The sequence below is a fragment of the Paralichthys olivaceus genome, chromosome 2, assembly GCF_024713975.1.
Source record: "Paralichthys olivaceus isolate ysfri-2021 chromosome 2, ASM2471397v2, whole genome shotgun sequence".
NCBI classification, from domain to species: Eukaryota; Metazoa; Chordata; class Actinopteri; order Pleuronectiformes; family Paralichthyidae; genus Paralichthys; species Paralichthys olivaceus.
This window is the reverse complement of record NC_091094.1, coordinates 25553850-25581816: the sequence shown is the minus strand read 5'-3', so window position 1 is coordinate 25581816 and position 27967 is coordinate 25553850. Positions and strand designations below refer to the sequence as shown.

At 39.6% G+C, this 27967-nt stretch overlaps 1 protein-coding gene and 1 non-coding gene across 3 annotated transcripts in view; both read right to left on the bottom strand.

Annotated features, from left to right (window-relative positions):
• Positions 1 to 772: 772 nt before the first annotated feature.
• cdk18 (cyclin dependent kinase 18) overlaps positions 773 to 27967 on the bottom strand; it is a 44189-nt gene continuing 16994 nt past the window's right edge. For both annotated transcript variants that reach the window (XM_069513312.1, XM_069513305.1), the window contains exons 2-16: positions 25709 to 25844; positions 18063 to 18199; positions 15764 to 15895; positions 15338 to 15394; positions 14179 to 14293; positions 13345 to 13439; positions 13194 to 13256; positions 11732 to 11855; positions 11182 to 11302; positions 9407 to 9504; positions 9185 to 9290; positions 7491 to 7533; positions 7296 to 7386; positions 6843 to 6920; positions 773 to 6122 (exon numbers count right to left, since the gene is read on the bottom strand). In XM_069513312.1, the coding sequence (XP_069369413.1) occupies positions 6088 to 6122; positions 6843 to 6920; positions 7296 to 7386; positions 7491 to 7533; positions 9185 to 9290; positions 9407 to 9504; positions 11182 to 11302; positions 11732 to 11855; positions 13194 to 13256; positions 13345 to 13439; positions 14179 to 14293; positions 15338 to 15394; positions 15764 to 15895; positions 18063 to 18199; positions 25709 to 25826 (1413 nt within the window). In that variant the 5' untranslated portion in view covers positions 25827 to 25844 and the 3' untranslated portion in view covers positions 773 to 6087. The remainder of the gene's footprint in view (positions 6123 to 6842; positions 6921 to 7295; positions 7387 to 7490; positions 7534 to 9184; positions 9291 to 9406; positions 9505 to 11181; positions 11303 to 11731; positions 11856 to 13193; positions 13257 to 13344; positions 13440 to 14178; positions 14294 to 15337; positions 15395 to 15763; positions 15896 to 18062; positions 18200 to 25708; positions 25845 to 27967) is intronic.
• On the bottom strand, positions 23185 to 23256 carry trnaw-cca (transfer RNA tryptophan (anticodon CCA)). Its single transcript has one exon. It is a non-coding gene; the product is annotated as a tRNA-Trp (tRNA).

Here is a 27967-nt window from a genome sequence, read left to right as displayed (position 1 = left end):
TATGAAAGCATTCTGCTGTCAGTCCACTGTGCTGCATTTGTGCGTATGCGTCATCAAAGTCAAACACACTGGTGTTTTTTAATGCATCGCCAACAGTAGAGATGAATATAAAAAAAATTGAAAAGATTGTCATATTTTTAAAGTCTTATTTTTTATTTGCTTTGTGTGTGTAGGTGAGGAAATATTTTAGTGTTCATTGCTTGATTAAATTGTCATTAAATATTCACTTTCTAAGGGGTTGAGCTGAGTTTTTTTAAAGGTCTAAAATCGAACCTTTAAAGACATGTATTGTTTGAAGTTGCTAAAATCTTATCAATTTTACTGTCATTCTGTTTTCATTTGTCTCATATATTTTCACAGGAACAGTTTGATATTGAGGATATCATATATTTATAAATGTATTGCTGTATTTGAGACCATGTATAACATCCTTGTGATTGTGTTCCCTTTCCCAGCACTCTTTTTTTAATTTATCATCATATGTATTCATCATATAGTTAGATTTATAATAGTTTTAGTCAAATGCAATAAAATGGAATGAGGTTAATTCAGTTACTTGCGTTGTTGCAGTTGGGGCAACCACAAGTCTCTGTCTTTTAAAAGTAAACAGAGCTGAACTCAAACGTCTGGTGATTAAAATGCAGTTGTCAAATAGCCCCATCTTCTGTTCATCCAGGTAATTGTACATTTGCGTTTGCACTGTATCCTTCAACAATCATATCATCTAATAATGTTAAAATGAACTATGTAAGAAGAAGACTTTGAACAGGTGGGTGTTCCATAATTTTAATAGCTCATATATTGATTCATTAATCAATTATTCAATCAATTTTGTGCCTGTTGGCAGTCACAGTACATTCAATTTCTCATTTTAGAACAGTGTAGACAAATCACACAAAATATCACATCTTTTACAAAATCTAAACTTATCTTTTATAAAACATTTAGACATAATCTGCAGTTTTTTAAATTTCATTTTAAATACAGGGTTCTATTTTTTTTAATACAGCATAAAACTCACTGAGAAAGATGAAAACAGCTGTTAAAATACATATATATTATTTCTTTGTCATTACAGTATTTAAAATAGCTTCATTTACCACAACTATAACACAAAGTAATACTTCTGCCACTGAGGGAAGGAAGGGGGAGGTTTGGAAGTGTAACATCCACAGAGCGTCCCTCTGAAGTCCCTGCAGCTTCGCCCCTGAATTTCCCTCTTCTTGTTTCCGTCACTTTTAATTGAGCTGACTAACAGGTGATCAGAGGGTTGGATGGTCACAACATTATTCTTCAATCAGCGTCATTCACGTTTAGAGGTAGGATAACTTTCAGCAACAATTCAATTTTCATTGGCATTTGTCTCTTCACTCAAACAAACATAACACCCCCCCGACCTGCACATGCTGCTGGATTGCTTTTGGGGTTAAGCGCTTGGTTTAAGGCCCCCGAACACACCCTGCTTTTGAGGCTCAAACCAACAACTCCCTTGCCCCTTTAGCCTCTTAAGATCCCACTATATTGCTGTTAAAAAGACCCCTCACTATGCCGCCATTGCTTGTTAAAACTGAACCAAACAAAGCCTGCTTACTGCCACCCAGGTTGAGATAGCATGTCAGAGTTCTGTAATCAGAGGACATGTTCCCCAATGCTGGCTCTCATCTTTACACAGATTATATTCAGTGACAACCTTCCCTGCCAGATAAAAGGTGGAACAGCGATGTCCAACTTTTCTGCCTTAAAAAGGATGTGTAAAAAGGGCTCCTGATCACTAGCTCCTTTATCTCTGGCTTGCCTGAACAGTCTCAAACGTCATTCATCACAAAATGTGTAAATCAAATAACCCTGGAATGCTAAATCAAAGCCGACTGCTGTCAACTTGCTGCAGATTTCATAAAGACATTTTTACCTCTAATCGGAAAGGCTTCCTCACTTCAGACTGACTGTTGAGAGCCAAGGAATCAAACCTCATAGAGTCGTTCGCACAATTGACCTTGACACATGTAATAGTCAAGCTCTTGGGATAGTTTGGGCAATTTCCTCTGTGCGTGTACACTGTCCATAACACGTAGCGTGGACATACTTGCATCACCTGCATTCTATTCTTGGGTACTGTGGAAATCTCCACAGCAGTACACAGGTGCTCTAGAAGAATAAAACAGGGGAAGCAGGATGTGATGGTTCTCAGTTGAAACTCTTTTAGTACAGCTATGTTTTGGAAGAAGTGATAGGGTCAGGACTACAAATCATCACTGGCGATACAGCGGTCGGCACACCACAATGCTTGGAATATTTGGAGGCTTGTCTCAGGTCTGAAATGATGTAATTGCAGAGTTTTGTACATATGCACATTTGCGGAGCCCAGGGTTAGAAGCAGGCAAACATGTGTAGTCTCTACTCAAAAGCTTTCACAATGGTGCACTTGGTTGTACGACAGAACACTGATAAAAGTTGCAGGAGTTGCTTGTCAGATCATCTTTAGTTTCAGGAAACTGTTGGATGTAGCCTGCTTAATTCTGTTGTTGGAAAGGTGTAGGTGCGGGGGTTTCAAGTTTTGTGGGACAAGCTGATAAGCAAGTGTACAGACTCTTTGGGCCAATTGACCAGGATGTGAAAGTTGATGCTTTATCATAAGGTCCAGATGAACAGTGTTTGAAACTTCCTCTCCCACACCTTTCCACAATTTTCCAAAAACCCATGGTTTCACACACACTAATTTCAGTAAGTGTTGTGAAGCTGGGAAAGTTAGCAGGGTTGGAACTTCTCTTTCCAGCTATCATTTGTTAATTCTCTCAGCTATTTCTTGATGTGAGAGACTGATAATAGAGTTGCACTCATATGTTCACAACACTCCCAGGAGGAGAGACTGTCAAGTAGAAGTTTGTTATCTCTACACTTAAACAATTCATCAGACCTTGCCTCTATCAATGCTGTTCATCTTATTATCCCAGTTTTGTGTCACTCACAAAAACTACTAACCCCTTTGGCCTCTGATGTGATCAGATAATAGGTTATAGAAAATAATAATTTATTAGTATAACCCGGCCCTTTCAGACCTTTACTGTCAGACTTGTAGGAGTTTTTACAGTCTCATAAGTGAAGATATAAATGGATCTTCAACTGCCTTTGAAGGAACCTTGAACCATCCTTGACCCCTCTATCGCTCAAGTCTAGTTCAACATACATGGCATCCTCCACTGCTCTTCTAAACCATCTGCATTGTCTGACCATGCTCGCACATCTCTGAGTGTCCATTATCCTTTGAGAGCTGACTTAAAAGAGTTGGCCCTCCAAAAACACTTTTTTCAAGGTGCGTACAACCAAACAGTGGTTTTATACTTTGGAAGGGTTCAGTATGTCTTAATTTTATTTCTTATAGGATTATTTTACGCTATCTGAAATATTTTTGGTAATTTTCTAAGACTGATAGTCTAGGAAGCAAGACTTTCTCTTAAGGTCCCTTTTTTCATTCTTCACACAACTACTTTGCCTTTTTTTCAAGTGCAGCACCTTTGAGGAGAGCCTGTCCTCCATTATCTCCATGTGATTACCTCATTTAGCCCATTTCTGTGACAGCAGACTCTTTACCCACCTCAAGTGTGGCTCTTAAGAAAGTTGTAAACACTTTTCAGATGATGTCATATGACACAACAGTAATGAATGAGTTTGTTTCAGGCATACTGCCCACAAATCAGTCACAATTAAGGAAGATGAAAGGCAACAAGTCTTCTACATCAAGTCCTGTTGCTTTTCACTTAAAATCTCTGGAGCCTCTAAGCAGCATGTCTCACAGATACTGGGGATGGAATCATCATTATATACAAAGGAAATATTCTGTCACCATTTATCCTACTTTACCAAATTATGGAAATATATTTGGTCCACGTAACTTAATCTCGAGAAAAAAGTAAATCAATTATGGAGACGTTTTTATATGCAACTTCTTATCAATAAGTCTACCAATCTAAAAGCACAGCACAACTTAATGACTGGAAGAATAATGGTGATAGGAAGCCACTACTGAACTCCACACAACCTGTCTATATCTCTTTCATATTGCACAGTTAATTTGACAGACATCCTTAATCTCACCCCACAGGTCATTTATGTGGCCCCAACCATATCATAGGCACTGGACCCCTCCCCTCAGCATCTCCTTGTCTGCAGGAACTCAGCAGCACTGGACACGGAGTGAGAGGATGGAGACAGAGTTAGGTAAAATTAAGTGTAGCTCAGCAACATGCCCCCATCACTTTTGTTACTGCAGATCACTAACCTCTGGGCTCAATCCCAATCACTGCTATAAGAACGTATTTAGGAGGACATACTTTTACCAGTGTACTAATCTAAGTTTAAGGGTTTCATACACTATGGGCTAATATTTTCAAACCACAGTAGGTAAGAAAGACACTAAGGGAAGGGAGCAGGCTTCAGAGGACACTTCTGGTTTGTGCAAATAGGAGACTAAGAAATACATACACTCGCAATGAGTTATTTACAGACACAGAGCAAATGCCTCCTAACACACTGGATGCACTAGATCAAATAGAGATTCTTCACAAGCCAATATATCATGCACAGTTTACTAAGGCAACTTCAAGAACTGAAGTAAAAGTCAGCTGTTAACACTGCATGGAACAAACCCCACGATGCGCTGAAACATGGAGTCACTGTAGCAAGGCAAATCTGCTTTATAATCATGATGGAGTCCGATGAACAGTGTGTTGCTACGATTTCAATGTCCAGATTATTTGTGTATTTCAAGGCTGTCAGGTCACATGACACCCCGAGCTGCAATACTGGGGCATCTTCTGACCTGGAACTAATCAATTCATCACAGATAAGTCTGATTAAACTCAAATAACGTCAGTTTATGAGCCAGCTTACATATTCAGTTAGCTAACCATCATTACCTTCCCCACACATTTTGGATTAGCATACAAGGTGGACCTCTCCTGTGGTTTCTTTTTGAGGTTGAAATCCTCATGATAACATTTTGCTTAATTTGTCTTAATGTGCGAATCCTTACACACTCTGAGTTTGTTATTTAGCAAAACACTAATAGCACCCAGGGCTGTAGCTACAAGGACCATTTTCTTCAAGTGACAGGATGTTTTAAGCTTATTCTGTATAAGTTAATCAATAGCTAATTAGCTTATTAACTAACAAACTAATTCAAGCATTTTTAAATTGAACGTGTCCATTTGACAAAGTTCAGGCCAAAATAATATTTTTCCCTACCAGAATTTCTCTTGGAAAAGGCTTTGAAACACCTTTTTGACAACAAATACAATACGATTGACATAAAGCAAATCTGTAAAGTTAATGAATAAAACATAAAAGATAAAACAGACACATTTGGGGCTGCATAAATAGCAAAATGAATGCTAATCATTGGATGCTAAATAAAAAATCAGAGTGTACCGTTAAGCTACATGTTTGTGTTTTGGTGTAGACATAAGCCAAAACATAATTACGACAAAACAATTTAAAAAAGGAAGTGACCTCAGTAGATTTTACACAAAACTGAAGCCACTTCCATCCACATCACAACCCTCCCTGTGATGTTCAGGCAATACTTCTTTACACTGACAGTTAGATGATGGTTCCAGATGTGGTCGCTACCATGGCTGGCCAGAACACCGGGTGAGTGCTGAATAGAAATGATACATGTAAGTCCTATGTGAAGAAGTTTTATTTATTGGACTGTTTTTTTCTTGAAATGTGTGCGTATCAGCAAGATGGCTAAATCTCTGCTGCCCCTGGTGCAACTAAGAAATGGCATTTTAATGTAGCTGATTGTGCAAATGTTTGCAAATGTATGTGTGTGTGTTTGTGTGTCTCAGCTCAGTCATTTCAAGTGCAGTACAAATTACAGTTATTTCCAGAGACCCTGTGTGTCTCCACGGTCAGCTGCCATGGAAATGAGTGAGTGCACATATGAGTTTGTGTGTATGTGCATGTGTGCGCGTGTGTATGTAACTGAGGCATGCTTGTGAATGTGAGGAGCGGTGTTGGCCTTAGTGCTGTGGTCTGTAAAGGCTGCTCCTCCTTAATGTGCGTCTCTCGTCCTCATATGTGGGACCTCTAGAAGATGCTTTGTCTTCGGTTTTTTCCTCGAGCTGAAGAGAGACAAAGTGAGAACACATTTATTCTTCACTTGTAATTATTCACAGTCTATAGTCTATAGACACAGTCTATTAACAGGGAAGCAACAACTCCATCTTTTCCCTGAATGCATCATCCTTTTAACCTTAATAAACTTGATGCTTCTAAGTTGATACTCAGGTGAATTTAAAGTCATAGTGAGACTTAAACAAGCTTATCAGAGTGTATACTAGTGACAGTAATTAGGTTGAATATGAAGAAAACCCCTTGGTTATTTGAGGTGAGTTTTTTCAGTCCCTCTGAGACTCATTGTTCTGGTTTTTTATTTGTGTCACAATAAACAAACTCAGCATGCCGGCTTCTTGCACAGCATTGCTAATTAGCAAAGTACGTTAACAGACTGTTGAGCATTTCAGATGTTGTGGTCAAGAGTAAAACACAGATGAGTTTAATTCTCTTTCATTACAAATAGTTAAGGAAACTCACATTATAAGAGAGAATCCATCCTTATTATTATTGTTATACTTTGTCAGTCTAATGCGTTTACAAAACTAAACATTAAGAGAATATAAGGTAAAACTAATCTTTTATATTAACAGGTTTAAGGTGTGGAACTATTATAACGCGTAATTTGAACTGTCCATTATGCAAACAAAATGATTGGCTGCCGGTAACTATGACTTGTCCACAGCTTATAGTAAATTCATATCATGTCACCTGTGGAGGCCACTTACTTAAAGGCTGAAACACAGAGCTGCGGTGGCCTGGGTCCTTCTGGAGCTGCACCTCTCTGAGGGAAAACACCGAGGCAGCTAAAACAAAGAGGAGGAGAGGAGCACTGATCAAATCTGTGGCCTCTGATTTGTTTGAAAGGATCTGAAGCAACACTTCGCTCTTACGATACAATTCATGATGAGGTTCTAACTTTACATGCATCCTTGTAAGACAAACACACTAATGTGATGACTATTGTGTGAAGTTGAAAACCAAAATCTGTTACATGTTCATTCAAATCTTTTTGTGCGTTCAACGGTTTCAACTTTGTTTTTCAGAACAATCTGCTACTCACAGACAGTTGCAGAGAACTGTGAATCTAATTACTCCTATCAGGCCTTTATAGTGTGTGTACAGTGTATGTATGTGTGTGTGTGTGTGTGTGTGTGTGTGTGTGTGTGTGTGTGTCTTACTGTCTGCCAAATTGTGTATGTTATCCCCTAGAGTCAGGAAGTAGGGGTGTCGCAGAGAAGCTTCAGATGAGATTCTGCTCCTGGTGTTGTACTGCAATCATAGCACAAAAGTAGCCGATTAGACCAACCCTGAGATCCCTGCTCAGATCTGACAAAATCCTGGTGTGTCAATGTCATTGTGTTTTTGTCTCATACCATCAACAGAGCAGACAACAGGTCAATCCCTTCTGTGTCCAACCTGGTGGAGACAAAGAAAAGAGCTCAGTTTACACATATTATGACTGTTCAGAGGACAGTTACTTTGATGCTGGTGAAAAAATGAAAATAATGAGGAGATACATATATTAATGTGTGTTATGTACGTATGAGAAAATAAGGTTTAGTTATGTAAGCAATACTAACTTTTTATTGGTAGGCTAAATGTAACAGAGAACAAATAATACTATTCCCATCGCTGCAATAGAATTAAATTTATTATCCATCAGAGTGTTTTCTTTAGCTCATAAAAACATAAAAACACATTACAAGTGATATGAGAGCAAAAAGTATAAAACACAACAAAATACAAATAGCACCTCTCAGATTTCAGTTGTGTTAACATAAGATGGGACATTTTTTACATTTCTACTTCTGCCACCTAGAGTTTTCTCAGTTTCTAAGATCATAGACTAAATTGAAAACAGTTGGTTAATGTAAGTAGATGAGGCCACTTGGCAGCAAACACCTGGGGCCAAAGGGAGTTCACCATACCCAGAATATGTTTTAATTATCCGGCTTCACTTAACCTAACTCTAATAACCTGGACTATGAAGATGGTTATCAACTGTCTCAGTCAACGCTGGGTTTTCTTATCGAGCTACGAGCACGTTCATGTGACAGAGGTGGAGTTTTTCTGAGCAACACAGTCACAAATAAAGCTCTCAATATTTTTCTGATACAAGAAAAAAGTTTGCACCTTGTTAAGCCCTATGAGACAAATAGTAATTAGTGAATATGGGCTATACAAATAAAATTTGATTTGAAATCGATGATTGATTGATTGAAATGCTGACATCTGGCTGTAGAGTTGGTAAATGCAAGTGAAATTCTATGAAATGTAAATGAACCAGAAAGAAAAGAACCAGTAGAAAAGACTTTTGATCTTTAGGTAAAAGGCTAAAGTTAAACTGTAAATAAGTGGAGGAATTTGATTGAGTTTATTAATGATGAAAATTTGATGGATGAATAAAAAAAGGTAACACAATGTCAGACTGTTCGTGTTGGCAAAGCAGAGAGAAGTGAAGTCAGTTTGACTAAAATGTTCTCTTATAATTAAGGGAAAAAGTGAATAGGTTTTAGGTTTTATTGTTCCTCATGCTATTCTGATCTGAAATGATAAAACAGTATTTCAACTCTGTCAAGTTTTAAGTCAGGAATCAAAGATTCTTGGACTAAGATGAAGCTGTAATAATTGTGTTGTAAAGTTTGTAAGAAGCTTTGTTTTAAAACCACAATGAACACATGAAAAGTCTGGACCAGCAAAACGATTATTCTGAAATCGTCTCACATTTATTGTTTCTTTATGCAGCCTTAACTCTTTTGTCCCTGTCAGGACCCTGTAGATGGATGACTCTGGTTTCATTCATTTGATGTTGACAGGTTTTTATCTCTCATCTCAAACTCAAACTAGCAGTTCAACATAAGTTACCATGGTGATTTACCACAAGGCTAAAAACTCTGAGGTAAACCTCACGTTAGCTCACAAGTCTAGCAGGCCCTGTTATTAAATTCTGCTTTGTACAAATATATTTTTTGTCCTTTTGACATTAATCTTCATAACTTTTACTCCTGAAATAAGCCTGAACTTGAACTCACCACTCAGCTAAACAGACAAAGAAATGTTGGGATACCTGGGTACGTGGTTGATGAGAGCTTGAGGTCTGTACTGAGGAAAGAGGTAGGACCTGAACTCATCATTACCGGTGATACCAGGCCAAGTCTCTTCTGTTGGAGTGCCTGAAAGTTAAGCAGTAAAGGAACTGTGCAGTCATCTTCTCACAGGATACTGTCACATCATATATTACTTTTTATCTGGCCTGGAAAGATGCTGGTATATCCTGTTGCTCTCTTACCTATGAGTCTAAATATGAGATGTAGCTCCTCCTTCACAGTGGCACCAGGAAACATGGGACGGCCTGTCGCCATCTCATACAGGATACAGCCCACTCCCCTGGAAGAGGACGGAGAAGATAAAGTCACGTGTAGGTGAGATCCTGTTCAACAAACAGGTATGGTGTGAGTGGCTCTTTCTTTCCATCCAGGATGGTGCATTGAAGAGGTGTCCTGTGGTCTGATCAGACGATATGTGAGCTCATAAAAGCCTGTCGTGTTGCTCGAGAGGTACAGTCATCTCTCCATGGCGAACCACGACTGAGCAAACGCATGCACATGGAAGGTGAACGCAGCTGAATTACTCTCTATTGTGTGACTGTGCTTCATGTCTCTGCTAATAACTTGGAAGATTGAAATAGATGTGCAGGATTCACAGAAAGCCTGCACTATCCTCACGCTGTTAGATCACAAGGTAACAGTATCACTCAGAGCCAGGGCTGGAACGAGCGTGTTGAGGACCCCATGTGCTCCGTGTTGCCTTAAAGATTGAAGCATGTCAGCTCTGTTCAGATCAAATGCTGGTTAAGGCCACATGACACGTGAGCAGAAATATTAGTGGTGGGTGGATCAAGGCCTCAAGCATTTATGCTAACAATAGTTAATCTCATTTTCAGCATTGACATTAGCAGCATGGGGATCAATGCCTAAACAAACTGTTCTCTCTCATGTCACATTAAGATTGCTGTGTGTCGTTTTTGCTCCTCTGTTGCTTCTGTGTGCAGCAACCACCTTATTTATTATTTACCTTTTTTACACATGTGGTTAAGTAATTAACAGGACTTGGGAGGTAGAGGGGGTTGTCCACAGTAGGACGTTGGTTCAATTCCCAGCTCCTCCAGTCTGTATTCCACAGTGTCCTTAGGCAAAACACTGAATACAAATTTCCCCTGACAGCACTGACAGCACTGTATGAATGTGTGAGCGTGACTTGTGTCATAAATAGCTTTGAAAGATCAGACTAGAAAAGTGCTACAAAAATGCAATTCATTTACCTTTACCTGATCCCGATTGGCTTTAAATTCCAAGAATCATGTCTTGGTTGTACAATGCTTCAAATACTAAGTTTCGAATACAAAAATGCTGAGTAAAATAGATAAATGAAAATGTATAACTGAATAAAGCCATCATTTAATACTTCTCCCAAAAAACCCAAAGAGATTGTCAGTGTGGCCAGTTTCTATCCGTTGGTATTTTGCACCCACCTGGTGTTGGTTTTCTCACCTTCTGAGTTGCTAAGGATTTTGCTTCTGGCTTAATATTTTCAATTTTTCCTTAGTACGTTTTATGAGGCTCATTGTTCGAAATGTTCAAATTACGGTGGTATTTTATATTTTGTGTATTTTAAGCAAATCACACACACACACTTCTCTTTGAAATACTCAGCAGGAACTGCTCAACATTCAGTCATGTGGGTTTAATCTAAGATAGAGAGATCTACTAAATGAAAGTGCTCAAATTTCGTAAAGTACTTTACATACGTTAAATAAAAACAAGGGACGTTGAAACTTTCTGGTTGTATCCTACTAATAAGGACGGGACGAGCTGGTGACACAGATCATGGAAAGCCTCTGTAGACCAGACCGTCTCTTTTTGGTTCTCCCTTCATGGTCCACCTCGAAGACCACCTTATTGGTGGGCCACTTAGATTCTGAATTGAGACACAGCTTATGTATGGTCTAGTAAACCGAGGGGGTCAAGTGCAACCTAGACAACTGATAATCAGTGTCCTACTCACCACATGTCAATGGGTGTGGAGTATTCTGTAGATCCCAGCAGCACGTCAGGGGGCCTGTACCACAGAGTGACCACCTCATTGGAGTAGGTCTTAGTGGGGACAGACTTGGCCCTGGCCAGACCTGACAACACAAGAAGGTTGTGAGACCTGAGTGACAGCAGTTTTCATCAGACTACTTTTACAAACTTTAATTTTGACATTTGACAAAGATCATGATGCAATAAGTGTGATATAGTGTATCAGAGCATTAATATCCTCATATCATCTTCTGACATCAACATATTGTGAAGTCATAATGAGTCCGACAAATCCCTGAATAAAAATAGTCCCTCTATCTGCTTATTGCTGTGTTGAGTTAAAAATATTGAAAAAGAGTAATGGACCTCCAGTGGGCTTGTCTACCCACTTCCAGTAAAACATGTAGCCAGATCAGAGAGAGGGGCATAGTTGCTAGGATACAGGAAGCAAAGGTGCTAAAGTAATGAAGACTTACAAAATGAGAGTTAAAATATAACTGGACAATGATTGTGTAAAAATTAGCTTTTACTACCGAAGTCAGCCAGTTTGAGTTCGCCCTTATCGTTGATGAGCAGGTTCTGAGGCTTCAGGTCTCTGTGGAGGATTTTCCTCTTGTGGCAGTAGGACAGACCACGCATCAGCTGGAACATGAAGATCTGTAGGAACACAGTGAAGATCAAAACTTAGACTTCATTCTTACTACATGTTTATAATGGAATACAATGGTGGTTCTAGCTTGTAGGGCAACCTGGATGATCCCATATCCATAACAACCATGAATTACACATAAGACATACAATCATACATAATACAAAAATTAAGTAGAAAGACAAAAACAACTTTAGAATATACATATAAATACATTAAATTAAATTGCACAAATCCTATATCACACAAATAGAGCAACACACTTATAAAAAGAGAAGCTGGTTAATATACTATTGCACGTCAAAGAAGAAACACACACACTAAACTGCACCACTGATCCCATCTAAATCCTGACTGCATCATTAATATAAAATCATTTTCATTGGTTGATACTGATCCCAGACTGACTTATATCAGGCTTCTGCCCATGTCGCCAATATCTAAATCTGCCAGTAATGGAAACGTACTACTATGGCCACCTTAGCTGGGAGTAAACCTGAGATGTATGACTTTTATCAACCTTAAGAGAAATCAACAGAACATCTGCCCACATCCCTATTCACCATCCTGTTCCCTGAGGGCCTGACACTAACTAAACATATTCACATTCTCATAATAGACGAGTTACTTTTACACTTCAGCTGCGCTGCCCTCTGAGGATAAGCAGTCTTGATGTTTGGCATATTTCCCCATTGTGGGACACAAAACATGATTATCTTGTCTTTTTTAGGGTAAGTGCAGACATTTAACAAAATCATAGAATAAAAATGTAATAATTACATCCCTGATACTTTCTGCTTTTGTAAAAAGTCATTTCTGAATCCTAAAAGACTCCTCTAACCATCAATGTGAACAAAAATCCTCCTGGTGTGTTAAAAAAAAAGATTGAGAACGTTTTTTTCCAAAGATGCACTTCTTTTTTTTAACCCAAACAAAGATGGTGGCCAGAAATAACAAGTCCTCTTGCTCAAACTGTTGTATTGGCAGATGTTATTAACATAAAATAAGTATTCTATTTTTTTATTGTTATTATTTTTTAAAGAGCAAGGGCATGCCTACTAGAATAAACTGATTATAATTGTCTTTATTTTGCAGTACACTGATTATTCCTTGAATCCATGATGGTTAGAAGAGAGTCTGAACAGTCTGAAAATACCTTCAGAGCTTCATCGAAGACCCTCTGGCTTTTTTAAAGCTCACCAATTAATTTTTAAAGTGAATGATGTGGTGCATTCTTATGTGTCAGCACAAATGTAACCCAGTACATGTCCCTGTCTGTCTTTGGTGTGTGGTTGGTGGTGTCGCTGACATCTGATGCAACAGTGGATGAGTCACTTGAAGCTCACCTTGACGTTGTGCATGCTCATGAGATTCCCGCAGTTGTCCAAGTACTGTTTAAGGTCACTGTCCTGGAAGACAAAGTACTTACAGTATTCACCTTCATATTCTTATCTACATTCCACTTTCGTATTTGAGGTCAACACTTTCAGCACTTACAAGATACTCAAACACCAGCGTGAGGCAGCGGTCGGTGTGGATGATGTCATGCAGCGTGACGATGTTGGCGTGCTTCAGGTTCTTCAGTAGAGACACTGTTCAGACAAAGGAAGGAGACAATGCACCTCCAGTAAAACAACAATACTGGTTACTACAACAAAACAAAGTGTCAACACCTCAAAGCTGTTTCAACAATAGCTTCGCCATGATTTAATGTTCAAATTTTGTTCCAGTGTCAGTTGTCAGGAACTAAATCTTGAGGTCAGTAAACCACTCTGCTGTGCCTTTAGAACATCTGTACTTTAAACTCTGTAGTGCACATATCTCCACCAAGGCCCAAGAGTCCTCGCAAATTAAATCAAGCTGCACAAAAATTTTATTAGTATCCATGAATTAACCCCTGTGAAATAAGTGAAAATGTCAAAAACACAATCTCACAATGTTGATAATAAAGAAAAATTCGGAATTGTTAAGTTTATTCCAAACCACACCGAAATGGCTTCTTTCCTGAATGCATCCTTCCACCAGGTCTTGTGATAATCTATCCAGTAGTTTTTGCATGATCTTGCTCAAAATCTCAAACCAGTAACATGCATTGTTCTTTTAAATTAAATGAATGAAAATTGAGTTTTGTGAAAGAAAAGTTCTGAGAAATGTAGTCAAGTCAAATCCTTCTTGTAGTGGTTGGTCCTAAAATAGAATTATTATCTACTTGAGTGCAGGACACGTGGCCCTCAACCTTGACTGAAGAATTGAGTGTTTGTGTGTGCATATGTATATGTGTGTGTGTGTGTGAGTGAGTGAGTGCGTGTGTGTTTGTTCACATGTGTGTACCCTCTCTGATAGCAGTGCATGGTGCTCCCTCCTCGTGCTCCAGTCGAATCTCCTTCAACGCCACCAAGTTCTCTGTTAATTTGCTTCGCCCTTTGAACACTGTGGCGTACGTCCCCTAAACACACACACACACACACACACACACATCTCTAGGTGACATTCTGATAACACTATATATGAAAGAACCCTTGCAGATAAGCCTTTTACTATTAATAGCAACAGAATAATGAAGTTAATATGATTAGAATCTGTTTATCGTCGCTGCCTGTTTACTTTCTCATCATCGTCTTTAAAGTAGCACATAAACAAAAAGCTTACCACATAATTAATTGCAGCTGACTGAATAAGGTTAGATGTTTTAAGCAACGCTATCACCCACAAGCAGCATCACACTACTTTAATGACTTAAATGTAAAGCAAGCATTTTAAACAGCTGCTGATATAAACTATTTAAATACATATTCATTTCATCAGGAGCATATTGTCTTACATTATGCTTCATATACACATGATACAGGATATTCTAATAATTGTTGATTAATACTGGCTGAAATGAGATGTTTCTTTCCCTCTGCTGTTATCAGCTGCTGAGCCTCGTGACTGAGTATAATTCAAGCAGGTTCCATCACTAATCATTCTATGCTCCTCAAGGCAACAATCGTTCTCACATAAATGGTTTTGTATTTATCATCTATATCTTGCAACTTAAATGCCTCGTTCGTCCAAACATTGTGACCCTGCAGGCAGCAACACATCCAAGCACATGGTGTAAATGCAGATTTAATACTGTCTTCAGTGTTCAGCTGCAGGAGCTACAGCAGGAAACTGGACATGTGTTTACTGCAGTTTGTCTTGTTCAAGCATATAAACAAAGCTACTTTGTTGTTCCCGGTTCAACAGGCTCTTGCATGCCCTGAGAGCTTTGACTCACAGCCATCTGAGAAGTATGATGAAAACTCACAGACAACTTGTGGTCAGTGCGGTTGACCTAATACATCTGGGAGATGGTTTATTCCTGTTTGATAAAGTTCACTTCAGCTTTGAGTTACTGCTGAGTGGCAGCAGGGGTGGGTGTAGTGGTGAAGCTTTAATCCCTCACTGGACTCAGAGCCTGGAAGATGTTAAAAGGTGAATGTGTGAGTAATTGGGAGGGACGTACCTCACCCAATTTGCCGAGCTTCACGTATGTCTCCAGTTTCCCAAAGCCTATATCAGACTAAAGAAAAAAGGAAGAGCCAAATTAGTCTTTCACTATTTACTCCTTTGACTGCAGAGTTTATACATGAATCAAGTACATTGCTTTTAAATGGTCAACTGGATAAAATATCAAAGAAAATAAGGGACCTTTGAAAAGAGAAGAAGAGTCACAAAGAAGAAATATGCTCTGAACTGAGACATTGATGGGCTGAAGAGGAATCTCTCAAACAGAAACAAGTCAACAGGGTTACTAAATGAGATTTATAAGAGCAATCAATAAAACATTTATTACAGTGGTCCATGACCATTGTCAAGGTTCAACAGTTCATAGGCTGATATCGTGGATGGATGGAGAGAGAGATAGTGTGTAGTAATTTAAAGCACTAACCAGTGAAGCGCGTCGAGACATGCGACTGAGAGGTTTGCAGAGCGGTGAGTTCTCACTCTCCAGCTGCAGTTTCTGCAGAAACTCTGGAGGCAGGCGGATGTCCATGGGCAGGGACATGCGCTTACTGACATCCTGCAGGAAGACAGCAGAGTTCACAACATATATTACTCCTGTCTGTCTGTTCTGGACACACGCATTATGAACATAGACTGTTGATATGTCCAAGGTCCTTTTTAGGCTCACCCAATCTCAGATGGGATTGGCTCCAGCCCACCTGTGATCCTCAAAGGATGAGTGGATAGTATAGATAATGGATGGATGGACATTTTAGTTACATCATCACTTTAGCCAATCTAGTATTCAAACCTCATTTCATATGGCCATTAGCTACAGTGAGCTAGTTACAGTAAGTTAACCTGTGTATGTGTTGTAAATATATTGTTCCCAATGGTTCATAATCATGAGATTTAAAAAGGAAAGTTGGCAAAATGTAATTTAAGATTTTTGTTTTAGATGTATTTAGATGTAACACTGAAGCTGCACAAAGAGGACAAAGGGGTTCTGAGTGGCAGCTACTCTCCATATAGCATTAATGAATCATTCATCAAGGCTTTTGAAATCAATTACAAACCATTGTTGACAACCTTGGGAGTTGGGTTTTTGAGAAAAAAAACATTCGGTGTACATCCTTGACTGTCTTGTTCTGCCAATTTAAAAAGCCTCTATCTTTGAATCATCAGATACAGACAGTCTGAAAAGCGGCCTTCTGAAAAAGAGCTGCGGCTCCAGACCAGAATCCATGTATTCACCAGTTACTAACATAAACAACTGCAGACCTGATTCTTATCATTATGAACCCTTTCATGGCTGTGTCTGGCCTGACGTGATTCATTTTTCACAAACAGGTAGTGATTCTCATCTCCAAATGAGTAATGACATTACCGCCAATAAACATCATATTACTCACATACACTTTTGAGAGATATGTTAATTCCTAATGTTGGCTTGACACAAACAACAGAGAATGAGCTTGATTTTTCTTAAGGACGGACAAATAAATGTCAACAAATCATATGAACACATTGTGTCTTTTTTGTTTGCAAGACTATTTATGGACAACATGTGAAACCTTTGCTGCAAATATTTTTCAGTGGAAATAACATTAGTCTGCTTGAATCGTCAGTAGATATCATGAGACGACATCACATACAAGTTTGCATATTTACGTCATTACATTTGAGCTATTTAAATATATAATATGTAAATAAAATATATAATAAAATGTGAAAGTAAAATATATCCAAGCTTAACTGACTCTACTTTTGCCAATAGCTAGTTTAACCTACGATTTTAACCGAATATAATCTTATCAACACCAGTATACTAACTTAAAAGCACTCTTTTATTAAAGCATCTATTAACAGCTAATTGGTCGATTGAACTCTCACGATTCTCCACATGTCATAAGAGTTATTCACTGTTTCCTTTTAGCTTGATAGGCAGCTACAGGATGGCAGGATGTCAAGCCAATAAGTTAATTGATTGCATTTTCCTGAACAACTTGCTCAACAAATCTAGGCTTGCTCTGTAAAGGTTGCCCTGTTGAATTAGCTTAAAATGTAGCTAAGAGGAATTTTCACACCCTGACAACCATGAACATGTCATTATCAATGGCTTCATGATCTATGAAGCAATAATCATCCACAATTTGCTAGAAACCCTTTTTTCACAAATACCTACACATATGAATCCACACTGTTCAGCTCGCAGCCCTCTCACTGTCACACCATTATTTTTGTCTTCACAGCACAGAGTCCTTCCTGAGAGCTCCTCTCTCACTCTGGCATCGCCTCGCTTGCATGTCTGGTACGAGTTGTGCGGGGTATGAGAAAGATTTAGAGTGAATCACCCGAGCTCCACAGGGACATTTTCTGAAAAGGTGGAACCGTGAACTCTCACATTTCCAATAAAAATGATAGGGCTGCGGGGACAGTAAAAGGCCTCTTGGTTGACTCATCTCATTAAGCTGCTGGAAATGGAGAAATTACTCCTGGGGAAGAGTATAAAGAGGAGAACAAACTACCTGTGTCCCTGTTGACAACAATGTCAGACGAACATGTAATGCTTTTAATGTGCACATGGACCTGTACGCTTTCCTGTAAGTGCTTAATCGGCAGCACAGACATTTCTGTGGAAGGAAAGCTTGTCAGTGTGTGACTGCAACATGACAACACACCAAAGTGAACCTTTAAATTAACCTGTGCTCTCCCACAGCTGCTCTGAGAGACCAAGTACTCACCTCCATGGAGAAACGTCTGTGCTGGGCGTTGCTGTTGTAGTGGAGAGGGGAGGGAGACTGAGCTCCTGGTGTGGTGGGTTCAGGGCTCATGGGACTGGCATCATGAGACGGAGGACCCAGTCTATCTGGAGTCAGACCTGACCAAGAAAAAAAATCCGTACATGAACAGATGGGTTTTGAATGAATAGCCAATGGTGTTGGGCCGACAGCTGCAGTGCTCATCCGAGTATATTCTGCTGGGGTTGGAACACCATTCACCATCGCATATGATTCATATTATGCTTGGGCCACTGTTATGTTTCTCAACTCATTTATTTAGGTTATTCTGACAGAGAGTGTTCAGCGACTCTTATCTAATCAGAGCACTGACATTTCAATTTCAGATACAAGCATCCCTCTCATTAAATACAACCAGCTGCAGAGCTATAGTCAAATATTACTAAAAACGGCATCATTCACACCATGTTTTTAGCCTAAATGTCCTTTAATTTCCTGCTCTGGAGCCGAGTGGATCACAGAAAACATTTTAGGCTAAAAATGGTGTAAATGACAGCAAGTCCAACTTGAATGTCAGGGCTTATGGACACTTGGATGACATCACAGGAGCAGAATGGAGGCATTTTATGTTTTTTCGGTCACCATATGAATTTGGCTGCAAGGCTATTTACCCCTGAAACTTCAAAGTGTTTTGTGGACTCAAACACTTCACCCACCCCTCCATCGGCATAATATTGAGTAAATGAGTGCATTTTCACTTTCTCTTTAAGCTAAGGAGCTGCTGGTTCCAGCTTTGCAGACATAAGAGTTGTATCAATGTTCTCTCATTACCCTCGATAAGAAAGCAGATACGTGTCTTTCCCAAACTGTTGAATTATTTGCAATGTGAAATTTGTCATCAGACCTATCCCAATTTTAAGCAGCAACGGCAAGCAGCTCTTTTTACGAAGAGTTTGTGAAGACTAAAACAGACTTTAGAGGAAAGTGACTGTTGCAACAGTGAAGATTATGAAAAACTCAACTTCTCGGAAAAAGTTGTGTAACCGTCACATATATTAGTGAAATAATATAAGCACACATTAGCCAACAAATGCAGAAGCAAACATGTCAGACAGCGTAGTTGGAATAATGGACTCTGATCGTTATACAGCGCTGTACGTGGTGCGTGTTTGATGCCTGCTCGGTGTCTTTTGAGAGCTACCCTGCTGTGAGTTTTGAGCCACAGTTTGATCTCCAGTTTCAATGGCGAGTGTTGACTGCCTCACTGGTAAGGCAGGCATAGGGTGTTAAGTGGACATGTGTCTCTATTTTACGGGCAGCTTCCTGATGTGTGTGTTATAACCGGTCCCTCCTGGGTTGAAGCATTAAGCGCTTTAACTCCTCGTTTCCATGGGGATAATGGCTGACAAGGGATGCAGACCCTGAGTCACACACTGTATATATCTCTTTAAAGCCTCCCCCTCAACACACACACACACACATACACAAATTAATACACAGATAAATCAATTTTACTCCTTAGCCTATGGCCTCTCTCATTGGAAATTCAGTAGTGTAAACAAACACACAATACCTTCATATAAAGACAAGTGAATCAATTATAGAGGTTGTTCTCTGCAGAGCTTGACAATTTGAAAATCCTTGGATGAGTTTAACAAGGCAGGACCGCTCCTGACAGGCCACTTTGTGTCGGATTGATTGACAGTCTAAATGGGCTGGAGGGATGAAATGACAACCTGTTTGCTAGTCATTTGTATATCAGAGCTACAGCGCTTCTTTGATCTCCCGATGCTAATTAGGGTCAGTGAAGGCGACACTGATATGAGCACACACACACATGCACGCACACTGTGACACTGCGCTTGATTGCTGTGAGATATGGATGGATGTCTGCTACAGATCTTGTTCGGGAAAGGACAATCCAATATGGTGCACCACGTGATGTTTTGTAGCATTTTCATCTGAAATCATGCATACAGGGAGAGAGAGGGAGAGAATGGCTGCAGGATGACCGTGAAAATGTGTTGGGGAATAAGCTTTAGAATTAACATCCACACTGAGTTTAAGATCCTTTTCATATTCACAGTGTTACTCACATTTACATTCAATCTACACAGCCAGTCAACACATCAAGCAGCTTAAGGTTGTGCCTTTCTCAAGGACAGAGCCACAGTTTCCAAACACATTGCTAACTAATAATGCTAACTGCTCTGTGTGGCTGTACTGAGGCCCAGTGGAGCTTTATGCTAAATAAAACAGCATGCTAATATGATCACAATGAAAATTTTAACAGGTTTAATGTTGCCATCTTAGTTTAGCATGTCCGCATGCTAATATTTGCTGCTAAGCACTTCACACAAAGTATAAACAATACTGATGGGCATAATTTGGAACATTTAGAACATTTCATAATTTGACATGAAACTGGTACTTAAGCAAAAGTTAAGGTCTCTGAGGTTATCACATGTGAACATGAATGTCTGAACCAGATTTCACAACAATCAATCAAATAGTTGCGGAGACATTTCACTCAAAACCACAAATGTTGACCATATGATGTGCTTGATGACGAATCCCCACAACTAGTCAGATTCATTGGGACCATGTCTGTGTCAAATTTAACAACCTAACCAATGGTTTTTGAGTTGTTTCAGTCTGTACCAAAGTGGTGCTCTCATCAAAGCTAAAACATAGAGAGGATGCAACTGTTTCCCAGAGTCAGACAAACAGCTATATTTGCAATTCTCCTGCTACTACACCTACTGCATATCTTATTAATTTAGAAAGTAAGACAAATGTTCATGGACAAATCATTACCAGTACAAGGAACACAAATGAGACAATGGTAACTTAATGTTAACTAATTAGCTTTTACAAATATTTGCAAATGGGACAAAGCCTCTGCAACAACCAGGACAAATAGGCCCACCAGTGCACCATCACAGGGCTCGTTCAGTGGTTCATTAAAAAAGCCATAAGGTTATGAAAGTTTCTAGCAGCCCTGCCAGTCTTTTAACTGGCCCTCTTTGTGTGCTCGACATTTGGGATGCAGATTGGTCCCAGTGGATACATCTCGGGCTGAACTTCTTTGCCAGTGTGGCCATGAACTCTTCACCATTGGAAAGCCTCACTGATGTTAACATAGCTCTCAGGTTAGATGAGGAAGTCTTATAGGAATAGCAGCTAACTGTGCTATTCCTATTGAAGCGAATGGCAGTTTGCCTTGGATAACAGCCAGTCAACATAACCACCATAAGTAAATTGCAACATCTTGCGAATAAAGGCTTTGTGACCGTGTGTGTGTGTGTGTGTGAGAGAGAGAGAGATAGAGTGTTTAATTTCAAGACATCTGATGATGTGAATAATCAGATAAAAAGCACTCACTCTCTATCTCTCTATTCATCCATCCATCCCTTATTTGTCATTTGTCATTCATTTCTTGCAGCACATTGTATGCATAGACGCTGTTTTTTTTCCGACTCTGATTGAGACAAAGCTCTCATCAGAGCACTTATGTGTCACAATGGCTCAGTGATTACTCCCAACACTGCATTATCACGTTCAACACAACAGCTCTAAATGGACTAAATATACAGAAAATGAACAGTGGGATTTTGCCCAATGTGAAAACTTGGAGGTTAGTCATGCAGTGAGTTGTGGCTACCCTTCATGACACAAACACACACGCACAGTTACTTTTGGAGCTCTTCATATGAACACAGTATTACATCACTCTAGAGAAATTTAATATATCTGGCTAGACTAACAGTAATGGAATTGTGTGTGTATGTTTTGTATGTGCTCATTTTGTGTGTACATGCATCCTCAGGGGATGCTAATGAGTTCACTGTGCTCAAATGAGCTGAGACTGATTGGCAGGCTTTGTGTTTGTCAGCTTGATGCAGCTGCTATTATTTTGAACAATATCAGAGATAACAGAAGAGCTGAAACTCATGATCCCGACCTGTATATTTTATAAGATTTGTATGCACAGTTATGGACATAACCTCATCTATCATCATTGGGACTAAGCATTATTGCTAAGTCTACCCTTGGTTAATCAAGTTTATGAAATATCGGTCATATCAGCGTGCCTGATATTCATTCAATTCATCCAAAGGTAATCATACTACAGAGGTTTGTTACCAGCACTGACCACTGACCAACCGCTTGAAGACTTTTGTATAAGAAAAACACATGTCACTTATGGATATATTTATGCCAGCTCATTATTCAGAATCACCCAAAGATCTTGTCCTCCTCTTCACTCATCAAACTAGAATTACTGCAGCCTGTCTACACAAACTCGTTTTCAATATTTAATATGAAGTCAATGTCACCTTAGGACTTATGGTTAATTTTAAAGAATTCCCCTTAATGTTCCTGAGAAATCACACCCACAAGGCAAAACATCACAGTGACTTTGACCTTTGATATTTAACCACCAAATTCTAATCAGGTCATGTACGATGATGTACAATGCAGATGAAATGCAGTCAAGGTTTCTTGATGTATAACATACACAGGAACATAAGGTCAATGTGACCTTGACCTTTGACCCTCTAATCAATTAAACTCTCAGTCCAAGTGATAATTTATGCAGAATCTGGAGAAATTCCCTTAAGTTGAACTTAAAATATTTTCAAGAGGTCCAAAGAGTGTTTTGGGAGGTCACAGTGACATTTAAACTTAAACTTCCTTTATTGATCCCACAAGGGGAAATTCTTTTTACACTCATGTTTTCATTTTATACATGCATTAACCCACAATCCCACACACACACAGAGGGCTCAAAGCACATTTTGGAGAGATATGGTAGAGTGATGGGCAGCCCCAGGAAAAGCACCCTATGAGCAATCGGGGGGTACGGTGCCTTGCTCAAGGGGACCTCAGCAGTGCCCAGGAGGTGAACTGACACCTCTCCAGCTACCAGTCCACCTTCCATGCTTATGGTCCATGCTGGACTTGAACCTGCCACCCTCCGGTTCCCAAGCCAAATCCTTATGGACTGAGCTACTGCTGCCCCGAAAAGAAAAACATGTGTGATGATGCGGACAAAGGATCTGTCTTCAACACATCAGCTGCACAACTGTCACGTAATTGAGAACTATCTGAACATCATCACTGACCCTGACGTGATTTGAACACGCAGCCTTCTGATCTGGAGTCAGACGCGCTACCGTTGCGCCACAAGGTCACATGTGGTCAAATGATGTGTAAACATTTGTCATGCCAAACAAGGAATACTGGATCTATGGCCGGGTTCAAAAAAAAAAAAAAAGCTCTGAATATTTAACCTTTAAGTACCAAATTCTAATCAGGTCATTCTTGAGTCCAAGCGAATGTTTGTATACTTAAAGAGATTCTCCAAAAGCTTTTTGGAATATCACGTTCATGAGAATGGGAAGGACAAACGGTTGGACGGCCGGACAACCAAAAAGCATAAATCCTCTGGCCACAGGCTGTTGCCGGTGCTCAGCCATAAAAATTAAATTTACAATTTTTTAAAGACAATTCTATAGACTCAAACAGGAGCTGCAGCTCTACGAAAGCCCTGGTTCTGCTGCTATTTTAAGAAGTCTGTGGGAGATTGGATGCCTGGCTGAAACATGTTGACATGTGATAGTGAGGTAAGTTGTCGTGTAGCCTAAACTACAGTGTAGGTGGTTGATGTCCTTATTTCTAGAGCTAAAGTCAAGGAAGATGTCCTTCCGGAAAAAAAAACAAAAAACTGTTGCTGCATGAAAGCACATACAACAAACACAACAGTTATAAGAATATACTGATGTATGGTCTAACTGTGTGAGAAACATGTCCACTAAATGCTACTAAATTCTTCTGATCATATAACCAAGACCACAAGCATGTGCCTTGTATGTTGTTCATTCACCATTCTACTGTTGTTAAATATAGTGCTTCATTTATTCATTCAAGACCAAATTTAATCGACCAGTGGCACCATTCCTTTAAACATGATAACCTCTGGAACCTACGCTAAAATACAATCTCTAAAATTATGAGCTATATGTTGTGTATAACTCTGAGGGGGCGTGACATAATCCTTCAGCCTCAGGGAGGATGGAGGGTGCAAGATGGAAAAGAGAGGTGAGCGGAAAACGCTTTTAAAGGAGCATAAACATGAAACGTCCGCAGTGAGGGGTCAACCTCTGTACGGCATTGTGTCTTCTTCCGTCTCAGTTGTTTATCTTTGTTTGTCCTCTCCCTTCATCGGTCTGTCTGACTGTGTGATTGTGTCTGTCAGGTTACCTCTGTCCTGACCTTCAGGAGCAGACGGTAATGCAGGCAGATGTACTCAGGGGGCCTTAAACCACACAGCCAGCTGCTTCTCTCTCTGGCAGCTGAATTACAGACTCACTGAGGTGCACTCTGTGTTCACACAGCAGACACAAGCTTCAGTTAGAAGCTGATGACTTAACTCAAGTGTTATTGTAAGGATAACGCCGTCTGTTTACAGGACATCATGGTTACTTTGGGATGCGTGTGCACTTGATTTTGGATTAACCTCTGATCATCTCAAGTAGCATTGTAACCCATGTTTGCATATTTTAGTGGCAATTAAACATAAAGCTGCACATGTAAAGTTAATTTTCCACCTTAGAGCAAAACACTTCCATTTATAAGAGGCAATATGAGCTTGAAGGTGTATACAATGTGCTTACATCATTGTTATTGCATCTCTACACTCAAACTCTGCATAATAAAGCAGAGCCACTTGAAATGCTAATTCTGAATGTATTTCTCTACTTTGCCTTATCTATCCCCACTTATCCAACAATAACCCTCATTTCCCCCTGGAAGCCTGCTGATCCTCTGCGACTGAGCGCTGGTAGCGGTACCAGCCGTTGCCGGAAAAACCCTGGCTAATCTGTGAGGGTCTGCTACAGACACGGAAGCAAGGAGGGCTTTTGTATTTGGTATTAAAATGCAGAATGGAATTGCAGAATGTGCTCTATTATTAGACATGACCTATTCATATAACACAGAGACCAAAAGACACCAGGAAATGGACAAGCTCAGGGGGCAGGACTTTGAATGTGTTTAATTACCCAGTGGTTTATAGGTTATAAAAGGGTTTTTCCAGCCAATGTGGACACCCGGTCAGAAATTAAAAAACGGATTTTTTCGATTTGGGGGAAGTGGAAGGTTCTGTATAATGGATTTCTTGCAACAGTTTTGGTGTTCATTTACAGAGCGATATGCAACATGCGTGTGGTGTTTCCAGATAAAGAGCTAAACAATGAGCTGAAACTTGAAACTTATCTCCACCATCTCCTGAAGGAAATATCAATGTAGCTGTTAAATGCTTCACCGTGTCAAGCAGCTAGTCAATAAATTAGCTGCAGCTGGAATCACAATTGAAGAAGATAGCAGAGAGAGAGTATTTTAATACATTAGAGTTGTTGGACATTAAACTAAAAGAATTACTGAAGGAGCTAAGATGCTTGATACAGCTGAGAGGAGCAGTAGGGTTGAGTGATGACTCTCTGTGGGTTCATCAGACCTGTGCACCATATCTGAGGACTGTATCTGAGGATGGATGGATGGATGAATAGATCTTTACAATTATAAAAAGCTGACACATGTGGCGGAATGACACCTTAAGTGAGGGTATATATAGGGGTTCTTACCCTGAATATGCTGAATGTTGAGCTGGTTGATCTGCTCAGTGAATTCATTCTCCTCAATGGTCTCGGTGCGAGGAACAGATAGAGAGAAACGCCTCTTAAAGTTCTTCATCTTGTTCATGTTGCTGATGAGCAGACCCTGGGGGGAGAAAGAAACATAGAGAATGACTTTTACCAACAATATACAATCAATCCTCCACTCCATCAATAAATGCAGCTGACTGTTCAATGATTCTCTTGAAGAAAAGTTTAATGGTCCGATATCTGAACCATAAGGCTGAACAATAAATTAAAATTACAGAGAGATATGAGGATGTTTTTTAAATGCAAACCAATCCAGAAATAGATATTATTGTGTAAAGAACATAAAGTACAGCCCCAATCAAAGAAACCATGTAAACATTCCCTGCTTGCGCAGTTTGTGCAGCGTGTGTTGGATCTTTCTGTGCAGCTTCACTGACGACAGTCATCTGATAATGAGGCAGAAAGCAGCAGGAATGCAGCTGATCAACAGAGTCCCTGCCTCAGTAGCAACCACAGCCACCCCTTCGACTTAGTTTTCACTTTCCTTGTATTTTTCTCTCATCTTTTCATTCTCTTCTTTTTCCCTGCTCTGTGTGATCCAGAGACTGGTGTCATGGGGTCTCCTCGATTTCTTTAGTGTTATGGATATCTGCATGTGTGTGTCTGCTCATTATTGTTAAAGAAGAGATGTCTGCCATGGGCTCAATTACAGCGAGACTCCAACCTGTTATTTTTAGGCCTCAATAGCCCTATTAGTAAGATATTTCTGTCAGGAATCAGGAACATGCAATGCACATGCATGCATGAATTCATGAAAACAAATGCACACAAATGAAATTAAAAAACACACACTAAGAGCTTGAGTGCTAGAACTGTAGGCAAATAAAGAAAACCCAGCAAGTGCAGCAAGATCAATTCCTTTTTCGACATTTTGTCAATAAACTGCTTCCAGACTTGCGCTGAACTCCAGATAATCTCCTGACATTATCCAGAGGGGCTACATGTAAATGTTTAAAAGAGAGGCTTCTGGAGTTTCTCTGGCAAGCAGCCTTGTAAGAACTCTATGTGATGTTCGATGAGCTCATGCGAGAACAGCAGGAGATCCTTCATCGGATTAACTATTAGCCAGTGGCTATGTTGAACTCTGGAGAAAGTCCAGACTAAATTGCAAGGACACCCTCTGGAGTTCATGTCTGAAAACGGCTTTAGTTTGGAGTACAAGTTCAGTAACATTAAATCTGAGAAGTGTATCAATTTAGCAGTCTTGGTTAGGTTGGATCCAAAGTTGTTCAATGAAAATTTGGCAAGAGCATATTTCAACTAACCAGTCGACCAAGAGACTACAACCCCACTGAGTGCAACCAGATCGATAATCTAATTATAATCTAATAATCCACTCCGATTTTCTCCATGCCATGAAGCACATTCAGAGTCTGCACATTAATGTGGTTTCAATATGCAGCCTATTTCTGCTTATATACATCATTGTTGAAGGTAGAACAAAAAAGAATGACTGAAAAAATTATGAGGAGGTATTTTTGTGCTTCACGCTGCTCAGTCACAAGTGGTGGGTGGAAAATGTTCAGTACCCCAAAGAGGAAACTGGCTGTTAGCTCAGAGTGGAAAACCTGCTATTTACATACTGCTTGCTTTTTTTTACACAGAGATAGGTTAAAAGATAAATGTCTGTTCTAAGGTAAGACAGACATTTGCAATGTTAACACTTTGGTAATCAGAGTTTATGTGTGAGGAAGCTAAAGTAGGCAGCAGACTCAGGAAACCAGGTGAAGATGCACCAATTTGTTTTCCTTGTAAGAGTTAAGAGGATAATAATAAGTTGTGCCTTATAATCCTGTGTGGCTTGAATACTTGTGAAGTCTTTAATTTACACAGATGGAGCTCAGACAGTTTCCTGTATGCACCCAATTTGCTGTAATATACATTATATCTGATATATTTTAATGGTAAACATTAGGATTTTCACACAAGCTGATGTTACTTATGAACTATCCAAACTGAGGGAGCTGTTGTGCTCATGCTGTGCTATGCTTTTGACATACAAACTGTGGCAAGCAGTAAAGAAGTTCTGGAAATGTGTGAATAAGACATTTACCTCTAACCAGAAATTAAGCTGTTTTCTATTTCTGATTCTTTAATTTCTACATAGTGAAAATGTCCATAGATCAGCCAACATGAGGGTTCACTGATTGTGAAACCACATTAAGGCACAAATGCAGT